The following is a 16,595-nucleotide window of genomic DNA, read 5'->3' as shown; positions in this document are numbered from 1 at the left end:
GCTAATGCCCTGATAGAAACCCCTGTTGTCTCAGACTCAGCATAGGAAATCTTTCATTTGTAAGAACCTGGCTCCCCCGGTGAGGTCCTGGGAGGCACCAGTGGTGTGGGATCCACGTGGCTCGGTGTTTCAGGTGCTAAAAGCACTGGAAGCGTTTCCTTCTCCCCCACCTTGCCCCCCGCTAATTTGTTTTGTAGCCAAGAGTATTTAACTTGTTTTAGGAACGTTTTTGCTTTCACTCTGCTGTACGTTTTAGTGCATGTTTTCCTTACCAGTGCTAAAGAAAACATAGTTTTAAACATCACGCACAAAGGAATATTCTATCATGGAAGTCACAACAGTTCCTGATTTTCTTAACGGATGTTACAGCCTCCTCTCATGAGATACATGATGGAATAATATAATAATAAACAGTCATTTGTAAGGAGATCCCAAGGGGCCCCTCGGTGAGCATGAGGCTCAGCAGTGAGCCCTGAAAGCAAGGTGCAGGGGTGATATTTGTAAATTGGCCATACCTGCTTCTTCTAATAACCCCAGATAGCCTGTATCATGCAGCAATACGTAATGATTGCATCACCTTTTCTCAGACAAAGAACCGTTCTTCGCTGGAAATTTAGACATAACTAGAACTGTGTATGTGAGCTATACATAAATTTATAAATATATTTACAGCAAAACATCAGTGAATGTTCAGTTTTAGAAAAAGTGAAGAATTAACATGTCAGATTGGAGACCTAACTTATCTCCTATCCAAGGAAATAGTTCTAATACATCTCTAAAGTTCTTATTCTGTACAGGGAGTGATTGTTACCCAGGTTTGAATTTATGGGATTTTAACTTGGTGCCAGCAGGATAAAGTGCATATTTATAAAGTTAAAGGTCCAGCTAATGTTGGGAAGGTTAAATAATAACCTTGATGTGTGTCAGTAGAGGAACTTTAGAAGGCTATCTTAAAAGCTTCATCAAAAAACAATTTTTTTAAATTGTAGGTTTGTTACAATGAGTGAAATAAGACGAATTGGAGGCCTTCTTCCTAAGGTTTTTAAGAATGGGAAAATGTATATTCCAAGACTCCAGGATTTCAGATGGCTTTAGATTATATTCAGCATTTGACTTTAATGGATGCCAAGCCTCATACTTGGAACTCCCAGACCTGGGCTCTAGATTGAGCTCTGTCCCCCAGCGGCCATGGGGACCTTGCCGACCACAGGCAGTCAAGTGGATGAGGGGGCCCCAGGACTTCAGAGGCCCTTCCTTGAGCATTACTGGGTCCTCTGATTTATAATTGGGCAGTTTATTATTAGGGCCATGTCGTCCTTTCCTCAATACAGTAAAAGCTTCAATGACCTTTTTCCATTGAGCACTTTTCCCCACCATAGTAAAGACCAGCGTGGTTCTGAGGGTGTATCTGATGGTACGAGACCCACAGACAATGAGTGTCTGTAACATCCATCCTCTTATGCAAAGGGCTGCCTGAGCTATGCCCACACTGCAGAGATGGAACCGTGCTGAACACCCCTAGACATCGGCTGGTTTGGAAACAGCTCACGGGGAATGGGCATCCGGCAGGACTTCCAAGGATGGTGGGAGGACAAGCAGGATGGGATTTCTCAGGGCATGTTGAAGGAGCAACAGCCAGGGTGGTTTTGATCTAGTGCCCGATGTGTGCGTGGACATGACATGTGGACGTGGCTCCAGGCAGCACTGGAGAGAGCCTTGTTCCGAGCCGAGTTCATCCGACGGATAATGGGGAGCTGAGCACAAGCGTGGTAGGAAGCTTAGGGTTCAGTGGTTGTGTGGGGTGGACCATGGCCAGGAGGGCTGATGACAAGAGGCACAGAAACAGACGAGGGGATGAGGACCTGGTCAGGATTTCTGTGTGTGTGTGAGTTTATTTATATGTGTGTATACATGTATGTGTGTATTTATATTGTTTGTTGTTGCTGTTTTAATCACTAAATCATGTCCATCTCTTTTGCAACCCCATGGACCATAGCCTACCAGACTCCTCTGTCCATGGGATTATCCCTATAAGAATACTGAAGGGCGTTACCATTTCCTCTCCAGGGGATCTTCCCTTCACAGGGATTGAACCTGTGTCTCCTGCATTGGCAGGCAGATTCTTTACCACTGAGCCACCAGGGGAAGCCCTGTGTATTTATATACTTGTGTGCATGTATGTTCTGTGTTTTGTGTGTGGAATATCGCAGCCCAGTGGGGTGTAGGGCTGAATGCTAAGTGCCCCGAGAAGGCAGGATCTCCTGGCACTGTGTTCATTTTTTTTCTCAAAGCAAGCATTGGTTCAGGAAAACAAGGTGATGGATTGAGAAAAAGTGGGAGCAGGGCAGGATGGGACCCCCTCCTCACCATGCACACTGCAGCACCAGGACAGACTCAGCAGATGTGTCAGAGGGTACACCCAGGGGTGTCCCCAAAGAATTCTCACCTGTTGGGAAGTAGAAATGTACGGGAAAGGCTTCCAGGCACATTTTCTCTCCACGTGAGAGAAGGTGTTCTCTAATCCTGTCGGAATTCAAGCAAATTGTAGATTTATTTACAGTTATTAAGCTAGAACTTCTAAAAGTCTCAGTTATTTTATGTTGCCTTAGCCCATTTTGTTAGTGTTTGTTTTTGGAAAGTAATTAGATGCTTAAAAGCAAACTTCTACTTTCCTAAAAATATAATTCCTGTTAGTTTGAATTTACATTAGTCAAATTGAGTGGTATTTTACTGGAAAAAGGGTTTGCTGTAGCAATAAACAAAACCTTCAAGTTGTAGGTTTGATGGAAGAGTAAATATTTACAAGGATAGTTGGTGTGTGTCCGTCGTCTCCTGACGTGTATCCTTAAGTTAATAATAATTCCTACTGTGTGTTTGTTGTCCAGACCCCAAATGATGAAATGTCTGTATCACAGAGTCAGTCTTGTATTAGGTGGCATCCACTGGTTCCTGAGTGTTTCCCATAGGGTTTCGTGAGAATGGACAAGCCATAGATTAGTCAAGTTTCATCAAAGAACATTCTGTTATAACTTGGTTCAGCTTCTCAATGGCCATGGAGACTTAAGATAGATAACTGCACCAAAACAACAGACTGCGGGGCTTTTTCCTTCTCTTTTCAGCTGTAAAAACCAGTAATTATTTTCATTAAGCTGCAGTCCAAGCCCCTTGACACCTAAGGAAAGTAGAGCTATGTGAAAGGTAGCAGATGGTGGAGGCTTCAGTGATGAGGGTGACAAGTGGGCTGCCAACTTGTTCCACGGCTTCAAAAGGTGTAAGGTGATCGCCTAGGGGGTGGTCCTGAGAGGAACGGTCCACCTGAGAGGCCAGCGTTACGCTTTCATCGGACTTCCCTTCCTGAGCTGAAAATGTCAAGACTTTCAAGTACATGCTACCAGTGAAGGATACTAACTACATCTGTTTAGCCATCAGGGTCTAATAAGCATCTGCATGACATACATTAAATAAAAATGCAATATAGCAACTCAATATATGTGGAAAATTGAAAGCTTGTATTCCTACTGAATATGCTCACCATGCAGTGTATGAGCTGGCCTACAGTTTGCAGCAGAGAAAATGTTCTTTTACCTCGTGGCCTCTCTCTGGAAGGTCCATGGTCTCTGGAAGCCCAGGTCTCCAGAATCTTCTTTAGCAGGCTCTCAGGGGGAGTCGACACTCCCATCAATGTGTCAATTGATAGATTATCAAAGGAATCACAGGAGAGCTCCCTGAACCCACGTGCATCCTGGAGAGGAGCAGGTGACCGTGGCCTCTGAGCTGGACCTTCTGGTTGAGCTTTTGGCTTCGTCAGTTTCAGAGCAGGCATTGACCTTCTTCGGTGGCAAGCTCACCCCCTTTGACGGGAGAACAGGGATTCCTGGGCCGTGGGGGAGCTCCAGGGATGTTGGGCGTGTCTGGAGACGTTTTGGTTGTCACAGTGGGGAGTGGGGCATGCTGGCATCTAGTGAGTAGAGGCCAAGCATGTCACACCCTACAGTGCCTAGGACTCCAGCAAAGACTACAACCCGGAGAGTCAGCAAAGAGAAGCTGTGCAGGGACGCCGGGGCAGGGGAAGGGCCAGGCCCTGTGAATTAATCCATGCATTTTGGCAGCCATCAGAGGATGAAAGGAAGCTCCCAGCTTAACCAAGAACAGGAAAACACGTGAAGGTTTAACCAGGGAGATTGAAGCAGGGGAGGCAGGTGTTTTAGGTGAACTGCATGGAAATTGCCAGCATGGGACTGGTTTTCCAAAAAAAGAGGAGGGAGGTACAGTTCCTATGGTTCAGCTTGTAAAGTGAGGGCTTCCCTGGTGGCTCAGTGGTAAAGAATCTGCCTGCCAACAGTTTAATCCCTGGTCCAGGAAGATCCCACCTGCCTTGGAGCAACTATGCCTGTGTGCCACAGCTCCTGAACCTGTGCTCCAGAGCCTGGGAGCCCCAAGTACTGAAGCCTCTGCACCTAGAGCCCACGCTCTGCAATAAGAGAAGCCATCACAATGAGAAGCCCTTGTACCACAACCAGAGAGTAGCCCACACAGCCACGAAGACCCAGCACAGCCAATAAATTAAAAAAAAAAAAAATCAATTGAAGAAGTAACACATGAAGTGAACTGATTGATTCAGAATCAACATGAAAAATATCCGAGATGTATCTTGTCTGGAGTCCAATCTGTCTGTGAGGATGCGGCTGTAGGTGTGAGTACAGCGGGGAGGGGCTCAGGGGGGCTCTGTTCCCCCATGCAGGCCACCAGGGGAGCTGACAGGGAGAAGGTGAGCAGAGCACAGCCTGTGTGGTGGCAGGTCAGCCCATGGGCACAGATGGTGGCTTTCATCAGAGGTCCAGAGCCCTGTCTGGTGAGAGATCAGGCTGGGGGACTTCCCAGCCCGGTGTCTGGTTCACACCAGTGTCTGGTTCACACCAGTGTCCAGTTCACACCGGGCACGTGACCAATTTGGGATGTGCAGCCTCTCACACTCTGGGGGTGTCTGTCCTAGGCCACCTGGCCTGGCCCCCACACAAGCAGACTAAGGAAAGGGGCATCCACTGTGGGGCTTGAGCCCTGACCTTGCATGTGGATGACCATACGGGCTTGTCTGGCTTCAGGTTCTTGTCCCAAGAAGTAGGGTCCTAGCGGCTGTCTTGGGGGCCTTGGAAAGGTGAGCACAGTGAAACCCCAGTGCCAGATAGCAGAAGGGATTCCCTGTGACCAGAATGTCGCCTGTTGACCTATGAGATCCTCTTTAACCATTTAGAACTCGATGAAGATTCTTGGGGAAATTCATGTTTCATTTAGGCAGAGAAGAAATGAGATGGCTTCTCCCGTTTCAAGTCCTAAACAGTTACTTGGGGGAGGAGGCTGCTTCAACTACATTTGGAAGGGAGGGATTTTTTTTTTTAATATAAGAGATTTTTAAATCATGATTGTGAGTTATGGTCCATCAAGATTGGCCTTGGATACAGGGAAACAATGTCAAGAAGAGCATTGAAAATGGAAGTTTTGTTTCTAGGAGGAAGTGCTCTCCTTGTGGGGATTAATCTCTTTTTGTGCATTGATTTGTTTTTAACGTGTAACAATAAGTGGCAGGGTGGTAATTGCAGATTGTTCAGCTATTAATGCTATTTACTGGAACACAGTTCAGAGAGAACATTGTTTTCTAAAGAAAGAATAAACAACAGTTTTCTTTTATTCTTCCTTGGAAAAATATCCTTTGGTAGGTATTTGTGGGCTTGAGAGATGTTAGCAAAAGAGAACCTTTTAGTAATAAGATGTTAAAATAAAATACCTTTTTTTTTTAAACTCTTGGGTGAGCATGTGCATAATGGTGCTTCTGTGAAGACCCATCACCTGTTGCTTCCTTCCCTGGGTCCCCCTGGAGGGCTGGCTGGTCCCCAGTGGGTCCCTACGCTCTGGGCCTCACTCTCAACTGTATGGAGCTGCCCCCTGCCCCATAGAGGTCACTGCTTAGAGGAGGCTCCCTCCTGCGATCGCACCTTCATGGGCATCAGGGCTGCATGTCTAGTGTATACATTCCGGAAGCACATTTTTAAGCCATGGCAGCCACTTGTTGACTTCACTTGAAAGTATAGCTTTAAAAATATATTTGCATTCTTAAGCAGAGTGATCAAGGTGAAAGAATACTTTGCCCTTGAAAGCTAAATGTCGCCCTCAGCGTGGTGTCATATGTTCAAGGCTGTCTGCTCACAGATGTCCAGGGAGTCCCTGTTGATGGTTTCTCTTCTGATGCTCGGATTTGTGTCCACACCTTGGTCTCTTTCTGGCTTTGATTGACCTCTTACTCCCTGTGTATAAAATGGAAAGGTCAGATGATGACCTTTCAGATCTTCCTTCTCTAAGGTTTTGTGGTCCCAAGGAACACTAAATACACTGTCACGCAGACTTAGTGAATCTTCCCCGCAGTGGATTTCGGTACTTTTTTCTGAGAGAACAGGCGTGTGTGTTGGAGCCTAATCTGGGTCTTTGCGTGAGGGTGAGGCACTGTTCTGCTTGGCATCAGTAGTGATGACAATTATACCTGCCCTGCACATTGGCCATGGCCTTGGGCGGCACCTGAGTGTGTTCAGCTTATGGTTTTCTCTAAGAATTTCTTTTCAGTATCATGTTCAGTTCAGTCACTCAGTTGTGTCCCGCTCTTTGTGACCCCATGGACTGCAGCACGCCAGGCCTCCCTGTCCATCAACAACTCCCAGAGTTTACTCAAACTTATGTCCATTGAGTCAGTGATGCCATCCAACCATCTCATCCTCTGTTGTTCCTTTCTCCTCCCGCCTTCAATCTTCCCCAGCATCAGGGTCTTTTCAAGTGAGTCAGTTCTTTTCATCAAGTGACCAAAGTATTGGAGTTTCAGCTTCAGCATCAGTCCTTCCAATGAATATTGACTAATTTCCTTTAGGATGGACTGGTTGGACTGGTTGGACTGGTTCACTGTCATGAGGAGCGTCTGTTTCTAGCTGAGGTATTGCTGAGACAGGACAAACAGTGAACCTGCAGACAGTGTGACTGGCTGGCTGGTACCTACATATGCATGCGTGCTTCACTCCCTGGGGCTTCCCTGGCATCTTCAGGCAATAAAGGAGATCCGCCTTCCAATGCAGGAGATACAAGTTCCATCCCTGAGTTGGGAAGATACTCTGGAGAAGGAAATGGCAACCCACTCCAGGATTCCTGCCTACGAAATCCCATAGACAGAAGAGCCCAGTGGGCTACAGGCTGTGGGGTCACAAAGAGTCAGACACAACTGAGTGACTGAACTGAACTGAACTGAACTGAGTGTGTTTCTGATCAGCCTGTTCTCAGTGAGGCTGTGACTCCCCGCTTCTGCTGCAGAACACAGTCAAAGGATGGGGTGGAGGAGAGCATAGAGAGACTTGACTCAGTTCAGCCTCTTCTGCAACAAGCAAGTGGTAGCCGCAGAGAAAGCAGAATTTAGCATCCTCCGACCTACTCCCCCACCCCCTAGGCCCTGGTAGATTCTAGGGATGCACAGATGCCTTTGTGCACAGATCTGACTACCAGGGCAGTCCTCTTCCAGAACGAGGTGTCTGTGACCAGTGAGCTGAGTGCTCAATCTGTACATACAAGACTGGCGTCAGCCTCCAAGTGAAAGTGAAAGTCGCCTCAATCATGTCCCAACTCTTTGCAACTGCATAGACTCTAGCCTACCAGGCTCCTCTGTCCATGGAACCCTCCAGGCAAGGATACTGGAGTGGATTGTCATGCCTTCCTGACCCAGGGATCGAACCTGGGTCTCCCGCATTGCAAGCAGATTCTTTACCATCTGAGCCACTAGGGAAGCCCGACACAGCCTCCGTGCTCCCCTCCCCCCATTTACCAGCAGCAGCTCCTTGAAGCCCTCACTTGCTAAAGTCTCGTCACGAGGGGTTAATCACCGCTCCAAAGCACCTGCATCACCCTCATTAGGCCAGCCTGTTGTGCAAACTGTCATGTTGTGGATTTGAGGCTTATCAGGGTCACGGCTAAGACAGTCCTTACAGAGGCAGACCAAGGCATCTCCAGGGCCAGGGGGCGGGGGTGGGGGCAGCTGGCAAGTCCCTTCTCTCTGTGACTCTCGACAGCGTCCCTCATCTTCTGAAGTCGTAAATGTGCCAGGACTTCCTGGTGGGTTTGCAGCCTCCCTTCTCAGCCTCGCAAGTTAGTGGTGACAGTGCACGATTCCATGAATATATTAAAAACCACTGAGTTGTACTCTCCAAAGCGTGAATTTTTATTCTGGGTAAATTATATTTAAAGCTTTTATAGACAACAAACAGAAAAAGAGGCAGGTAAGACAGGCTGGTGACATTGTCAACTCCAGTATCAGAATTCATATAGTGTTTCTTAAAATCAGTTAACCAATCAGTCTCTCCCTTTTCCTGGAGCAATCATCCTATCTTCATCAGTTTAAAGGCGAGCTGAGTGTTTCTTCTCAGATGAGGGATTCATTGTTAAGCAATCATTAAAAAAAAAAAAAAAATCTGAGTCTCTCCTGTAGGGCTTGTGGTTTGCAGTGGCTTTCTCTGCCATCTGCCTTCTAATTCTGTCCCTGGTCCTATGCATATGGTTCAAGCAGCAATGCCTGTGACCCTTAGAAGTTTGTTTTGTGTTTGTAACTCTCTCCTTTGCTGTGTCTTCTCCAAAGCACTTTTCACGGTGAGAAGTAGGAGGTGATTTTATTTCTCCAGTGGCAGAACCCAATTACTCTATCCTGTCATATTTCTCCTGGCCTTGGTAACATAGTTACACCTGGAGAAGTCACATTTGTCCAGCACGCATAAAAATCTCTGCCTTTCCTCCAAACAGATTACACCACACTTGGCCTTTTGAGCAGAGAACGAATTGCTTGTACTGCGTATTCCTTGGCCCAGATCTTGAAAGTAATTTTTAAGCTTTGTCCTCTGTGTTTATTTCCAGTGACTTTCTGTAAGGGCAGTGCTTATGACATGATCTGTTACAACTTTCTTTTTCTTAATATATCTTTTTATTCATTTATTTGACTGCACTGGCTCTTAGTTGAGGCATGTAGGATCTAGTTCCCCTACGGGGGACCGAACCCCTGCATTGGGAACTCCGAGTCTTAGCCACTGGGCCACCAGAAGTCCCTGTTATGTTTTCTTTCCTTCTTTTTTTTTTAGATTAATGAATTTATTTTAATTGGAGGATAATTACTTTACAATATTGTGATGGTTTTTGCCATATATCAACATAAATCGACTTACAGGCCATAGTCATAAAGCCTTCTTAGCAGCAAAAACCCTTCCTGAACCAGTGTAGAGCCTGGTGGGGCCAGGTCACAGTTTGTGGTGTGTAGAGGAGTAGAGACTCTGCAGCAGTAGTGAGGGGACCTAGGGATTGAACTTTGGTGGGGGCGGTTCTTCAGAAGCCAAGACTTTTCTGTCACTCAGCATATCAGCCTCACCAATAAGGTGATCATTGATACTTAGAAATTTGTTGTCGAGGCACTTAAGGATTGTGCCTGCCTCTTTAATTGTTAAAGAAAGCTTATATTATGTCCAGGGGTAGTGTTCCAAGTAACCCTCTGCATTCACTTCTTCTGCTAATTAGTAATTCCACGGATGGGATCTGTTAACCAGATTAATGGGATAACCTGGATCCCAACAGTCCACATCTTCCCAAACAGAAGAACTTTCCATAGACTATTATAGAGAAAAGGTGTCTTCTGAAAACTAGTGAGGAAATCATTCAGTGGTTTAGCATTTTCCCTCAGATGTGAAAGGAGGACTCCAGCGACTTCGCACACATGGATTCTATTTCTGAACAATTCCGTTTGGCCTCCTGGAAGGTCTGAGTGACTTTCGGGGGAATAACCGGATCTATTTGCTCCGAGAAGCGGGCGCGAGGCCGCCGAGAAAGCAGGGAGACAGATGGCCAGCTATTGTGTTACCACCATCATCTGCTGGGCCGTGAGCAAATATTAAGTGAATAATATATATGTAATTGGTGTGAAAGTACAGTTGCAACATTTCTAATTCCATGTGAAGGATGGCTGCTTCTTGAATACTTGTATTTCATCAAATGTTATATTGAAATGTTTCTGTTTACAGGGTTAATCCATTTTAAACTGCTTTATAGTGAACGTTTTTCCCCCATTTTTTGACACCACTGTGCAATATTTTGAATTGAAATGGCCTATAATAGCCTTTTTTTATTTTCCATAACAACACGAGCACTAAATTATAGCTGTGCAATTATGTAAACAATAGAAATGCTTCCAGAATGAATCCTTCCTTTTAAATTTTCATTTTGTGTAATTGTTGGAAGGTTTGGAGCCATAATAAACAAAATTATTTTACACATTTATCGTTCTAAAGGTCAATTATAAGAGAACTAAAGAAACAGCACTATGCAAAATGAATAAACCAATTTCTGTTGCTATCACCATATGTTTTTCTTATCACTTATGGTTTTTCCAGTTGCTGTGTACATAGCATTCAATTAAAGCGATTCATTTACTAGGCTGAATGCGGTTCGTGTTTATAGAATTGTGCTTTGGAGGGGAGGAAGCAACACGCCTCTGTTTGAATTACCTGATTTTTTGTAAGATCAGCGATAAGAGACAGATGCTCCTACCAGCTCCTTTCCCATAAACCCAAATCTGTGGATAAGCTGTACATCCATAATTATCGTCTTACAATCTAGTTTTCATACTCAGTGTAGCATGTGTGTGGACTTTTAACCAAAAACGAGAGGAAAATACTAGTTTGGGGGTCTGTTCTTCCTCCTACAGCTTTTCGCAGATTGAATTTGATTTCCCTTGAACAAAAGCACATGAAAGAGTTTCATGCTGGTCAGTTTTCAAGAATAATCTTCATTCCTATTTTAGAGTCCATTTTTCATTCAGCTTATTGTTTTGCTTATTATTTTCAGTCCATTTAAAATGTGGAAAAGAAACTAATTTTTGCTATCAGACTCACTTGATTGGGGTAAACTCTAGAACTCCTTAGAAGAGCAGGCTCTAGCAAATCTAAAAAAGAGCTTTTCCCATTTTTATTTCATCATTTGCCCTGTGAATTATATACACTTTGGCTGGTTGCTGTAACGCTTTGCTAAGGATATTATTTAAGAGCATTCATTTGTATTTGTTTTAACTTCTGGGAGAATGTAATCTAAGAGGCTTTGGGGGCCACCTTTGAAATGTTTTAAAAAGCTCTTTCTGAGCATCAGCAAAATAGTAATTCACTGAATTCTACAAAGTAAATTACAGAAAGTCAAAAATCCTTCACAGTCCTTCCCTTATGTTTTTATTCCACTTACTTCTGTGTGACCCTTTCCAGTTTACAAAGGCGTGTGTTCACATCTTTCCTGATACATTCAAGTCCAGGGGAAATCAGCCCCTGCTTGGAAGAGAAACCAGAAGTTCTCAGCACAGTGTGATCTGTCCACGACCACGTGCAGGGGGCCTTGACCCCCAGACCTGGGACTCTTTTTACACTGCCAGAGTCTGACTGCAGAACAGGGCCGTTTCCCACAAAGGAGGAGGCACGGAATAGCCCTGAGTTGTACCCTAGGAGCTGTTGTCCCGGCTTTGCCAGCTCTGTGACTGTGATCCAGCAGGCGGCTGGATCAGGGACAGAATTCTCTCTCCACCCAGGATGCAAACTACGCTTTTAACAGGGAGAGCCTGCATCTGACTGGAACCTTTAGCAAAAATTCAGTGTCCTTGGTTCACTATAATTGTACTGATTTAAGGATTATTTCCTATCTATGACATAGGCTGGGGTTTCCCATGGATGGCGCAGTGGTAAAGAATCTGCCTGCCAATGCAGGAGTCGCAGGAGACACGGGTTTGATTCCTGGGTCGGGAATATACCTTGGAGTAGGAAATGGCAACCCACTCCACTATTTTGGCCTGGGAAATCCCATGGAAAGAGGAGGCTGGTGAGCTCCATGGGGTCTTAAAGAGTCAGACACAACTGAGCGACTGAGCATGCACACACACACATGCATGACACAGAATACTGGTTTTCCAGAACATTCTTATTTACATGGGGAAAAAAAAGTGAGTTACTTTTTAAAAAATGACAGAGTGTTCCCTTTGGACTTGAATATGACAAAAAAAAACATGAGGGTTGTATGTGTATAATTGGTTTTTGAGAAGCACTGTCCTGTCTGGTCTCTGCAAGGGCCTGCTGACTGAGCGGAAAGTTTCAGTCTCAGGATTTCCATCTTTGCCAAGGCTGCAGCCATGACTGTGCTTGGGATGTGTGGAGAGAAAGGCAAGAGAGGGCTCCTCCCGGAAATGGCCGAGCACTGGGTGGACCCCACTCTTCTGGGAAGGTACAGCTGCTGTCCTTCTAGCCCCCCAGTTGTTCCTGATTTCAAAAAATGTCGTCACTAAGATGTAGTCTTCAGGCTGTTCCATTTCAGTGTGGGTAAGCGGAATAAGCCAGCATATGGCCCTAAGTTGGCCAACTGGCCACACAGTCCCCCCCCTTTAACCCTCACGTTAACCCCAGCCCAGCGCTGCTGTATCTGGCGGCTCCGCTTCTCCTGGGGGCCGCCTTCCGTGGGTGGCGGGCAGGCCAGGCCAGCCATCTGTCATCTTGCCCTCTCTTTCCAATCTTCTTGCCCATAGAAACAGGTTCCGTTGAAGAGCCTGGCTGCAGTCCAGGGGGTGGGGAGCCTGGGACTTGATCTTGCTGCCCGCACTTCTGCTGTCTTCAGCACTGGTGGCAACTTAGTTTTTGGAATGCCCCATTTGCAGCTCGTTGCCCTGACACGTGTGAAACTTGTGAAGCGAAAATGGATTTCATGTATAAATTCTGGCTTTAGCTTGTTAAAGGATTTTGTTCCTAATTCCCATAAACTCATCCCAGAAAACCCTTTTTTAAAATTAAACCTCTCAATTCCAGTGGTTTAAAAAAAAAATCTGTGATTTAAGTATGTGCTAAAGATGTTAAAAATCCACAGGGATCAAGGCTCAGTTCCTCTTCTCAACAGATGGAATGAAGGCAAACCTAACCAAGTTAACATCATGGTTGTTTGCATTATTAATCTTCCCATGCATGGCATTCTGCTACCTTGCAAGCCAGGTTTGCACGAATCCTTTCGTGGCAGCAGATGTCAACAGAAGAGCACTTCCATCTGCTGCCTGAGACCTTGATGCCTGATACCCCTCGACGAGGCCCAGCGCAGAGTGTACCTCTGTGAGTAATTACAGGTGTGTGGTGAGGAGCCCAGGGCATTAATCAGAGGCTTCATTATGAAAAAGGTGGATCTTTTGTTCCGCTCCTGGAGCGAGAGTTGACCACACACTTTCTAAACTGCAGTGTCCATCTGCTCAGCTCCTAGAATGTTTGCCTTGGCTGATGTGGACACTGAAATGTATCAAAGGACGTGATTACAGCAGGTTTAAACATTAACCCTGGAGAAGCGTGGTTCGGGTTTTTCTTTCCTTTCCTCCTTCCTTCCTCCCTTTTATCTGCTTATTTATCTATTTGATCTCTCTATTTTTCAGTATCGGAAAATGTCTGCTGAAATGCTAAAACCTTGCATTAGTAGTTGTGAAGTAATTTGCCATATAAGAGTTTTAATAGAGTAGGCACTGCGCAGTCATTTTTTAAGGACATAAACATAATGATTTGTAGACACTGAGTGAGCCGACTGTGTAAGGAAGAAACCATAGAAAAATGTTTTGTGAACACAGGAAAATTTTCTTTTACAAGTTTTTCACTGAGGTTATTTTTATTATAAAGGACTTAACCTGTTAGGATGTAGCACATTACTACTCCTTTACTCTAATTTAATTGAGTTAAATCGGGATTATCTTAAGGATTTTCAAATGGCCACCCTGAAATTTGAGTAAGGTTTGGGGGATGTTTTTTGGTGTGTTTTTCTTCTTACTCCTACTTTTGGGGACTAATTCTAGGTTATGTAACTGCAAGTCACATACCTGTAGCACTTCAGTACATTTGATGAATGCACTTGGCCTAGAACAACATGAAAACAGTTTGTGGTTTTCTTACTAATCCTCTTTGCACACAAACACTCACACAGATGGCTTCAGAGATGTGGCCCAGCCATGGATGGCAGGAATGCCATCCAGAAGGGGAGCGGCGGTCTGCCATGGGCTGGAATGGGGTGTCAGTCTTAGAACAGAGCTGGCAGGCAGAGGCCAGCTGGCCACCCACCAGTGAGAAGCCTGGTGTCCGGGGGAGATCGTCCACTCGCTGTACCGGGCACAGCTGTCTCACCATCCACTTCTACCCAGAGCACTGCCCACCATGTGATCCATCCCAGCAGGCCCTCATACCCGCTCCACTCCCACTGTTTCACTCTTGCAGTCACCCAAGGAGTGAAGTTTCCATCTCTGTCGACTTGAGGAGTTTGTCATAGAATAGTGTGCTTTGACTTTCATGAACTGAAGAAGTTGAGAATTGACAGCTGCTTGCAGGTTTCATATATTTATCTACTTCCACACTCCTCAGATGGTAAAGAGTCCGCCTGCAATGCAGGAGACCCGGGTTCAATCCCTGGGTCAGGAAGATCCCCTGGAGGAGGGCATGGCAATCCACTCTAGTATTCTTGCCTGGTGAATCCCATGGACAGAGAAGACTGGGGGGCTACAGTCCATGGGGTCGCATAGAGTCAGACACGACTGAGCAACTAACACACAGCGCACACAAAGACTCCTGTAGCTCGTCCACGGAGCTTGCCTCTGCATGAAAAAGGCAGAAGCGTCTGGTCCTAATGCCACGATTTAGATCTTAGACAAGTCATCCTACGAATGGTTTAGCATCTCCATTCTCTTACCCATAAAGCGAATATAGTAGCTGTGGACTAACTCATCTCCTAGAACCTTTCTCACTGAAAAAGTCCCATGAGTCTGTGTTCTCTTAGATAATCACACAGTAGCCTTATGTACCAGGCTTCCCTTGTGGCTCAGCCGTAAAGACTCCACCTCCAATGCAGAAGTCACAGGAGACACAGATTAAGTCCCTGGGTCACGGAGATCCCCTGGTGGAGGGCAAGGTAGCCCACTCCAGTATTCTTGCTGGAAAAATGCCATGGACAGAGTGGCCTGGCGGGCTGCAGTCTGTAGTGTTGTAAAGGGTCAGACACAACTGAAACTGAGCCGTCATATGTACAGATGAACTGATGACTTTGGAACTGTGGTCTTGAAAGTTACAGTGGTGTTTTCTTCTCTCCCCTTCTAGGATATCCTGAATACCATCATAAGGCACTGCCCGCCCCGCTTCTTCTCCCTGGGCTTGCCTGGCTTCTCCATGCTGGTGGGGGACTTCATCATGGCTGCTGGCAGGGTCCTCAGTGCAGACACGCTGGCGGTGAGTGTGACAATGCTCAACACCCGGCTCCCAGGAGGCTTCCCGGTGGCTAACAAGGTTCAGATTTCTCCACTCCTAACAGGTGTTGACTCATTAGTGCAACGTGAAACCGGGCTCTCGGGTAGATGCCCTGGCAGCTGATGTGTGAAATTGTAGGATAAGATGACACGCTGGTGGTGCAAAGGCGTTTCATCAAAAGGCCAGAGTGTGAGAAATCATATCCTCACTAATATCTCAGCACATTTGCACAGTGAGAAGCAGGACTCGCCTCCTAGAATCTCATTAGCATTTTTCAGTAAATGGTGGCACCGACATGGACGTCTGTGGTCAAGGGAGAATCTTGAGTATACACACTCAATGAAGCTTTTTTCTGTTATTAAGTCTTAGTTATTATAAATCTAATAGAAAATATGTTCTTAAAATATAAACTTAGAACTGTAAAATATTTAAGCAAAAAAATTGATATTTATCTTTTTATTCATATGGCTTAAAACTTGGGCAGAATTCTTATACTAAAAAATTAGAAGCTAGTGGACTAAATGAGCATTACGGGCTACAGAAAGAATTTATTTGTAACCTCAATGTTTACCTCCTAATACTGTTATTATTAGGGCAAGGTATTAATGCCTTTGAGTGAACACTCTTATCTGTTTTAAAGGCTTTCACATCTGTACTCTGTACACATCTGTGTTCTGTACGGTTGTTACCTGTCCAGACCCATTTTTCCCCTCTTCAAATGGCTTTCCTGATGGCTCAGGTGGTCAAGTGTCTGCCTGCAATGCGGGAGACCTGAGTTCGATCGCTAGGTCAGGAAGATCCCCTGGAGAAGGAAATGGCAACCCACTCCAGTACCCTTGCCTGGAAAATCCAATGGACAGAGGAGCCCTCTAGGCTACAATCCATGGGGTTGCAGAGTTGGACATGAATTCAGTTCAGATGGTGTAAATAAATTAGTTTTAATGTTTGTCATGAACTGGTATTAAAATCAATGTGAGTATCCAGCTACCTAAGTTTTTTTTTTTTTTTTAACACATTGTTACTTTTTCATTCTCCTTATTTCTTTTTCTCAGGGCAAATTCAAACTCCAGCCCTGGATTTTAAATTAAATTGTTTCTTAATACTTTGTATCACTGGTGTTTCATGCTGGCACTTTCATGCAATTTTTCTTATAAGGATAAATTAAAAAGCAAAGGGAAGGGAAGAGAGATGAGAGCAAAAGGGAAGGATGAGTGGAAAATGGAAGGAAAATGTTGAATTTAACTTTTTTTGTAAAGA

At 45.2% G+C, this 16,595-nt stretch overlaps 1 protein-coding gene across 5 annotated transcripts in view; it reads left to right on the top strand.

Moving 5' to 3' along the window:
* Positions 1 to 16,595, top strand: part of RALGAPA2 (Ral GTPase activating protein catalytic subunit alpha 2) — a 279,065-nt gene that overhangs the window by 145,519 nt on the left and 116,951 nt on the right. For all 5 annotated transcript variants that reach the window (XM_061436379.1, XM_061436376.1, XM_061436378.1 and 2 more), the window contains one exon: positions 15,192 to 15,320. In XM_061436379.1, coding sequence (XP_061292363.1) covers positions 15,192 to 15,320 — 129 coding nt within the window. The remainder of the gene's footprint in view (positions 1 to 15,191; positions 15,321 to 16,595) is intronic.

The sequence above is a fragment of the Bos javanicus genome, chromosome 13 (genome assembly GCF_032452875.1).
Source record: "Bos javanicus breed banteng chromosome 13, ARS-OSU_banteng_1.0, whole genome shotgun sequence".
Classification (NCBI taxonomy): domain Eukaryota; kingdom Metazoa; phylum Chordata; class Mammalia; order Artiodactyla; family Bovidae; genus Bos; species Bos javanicus.
The sequence above is the reverse complement of the archived record's forward strand: the minus strand, read 5'-3'. Positions and strand labels throughout refer to the sequence as shown.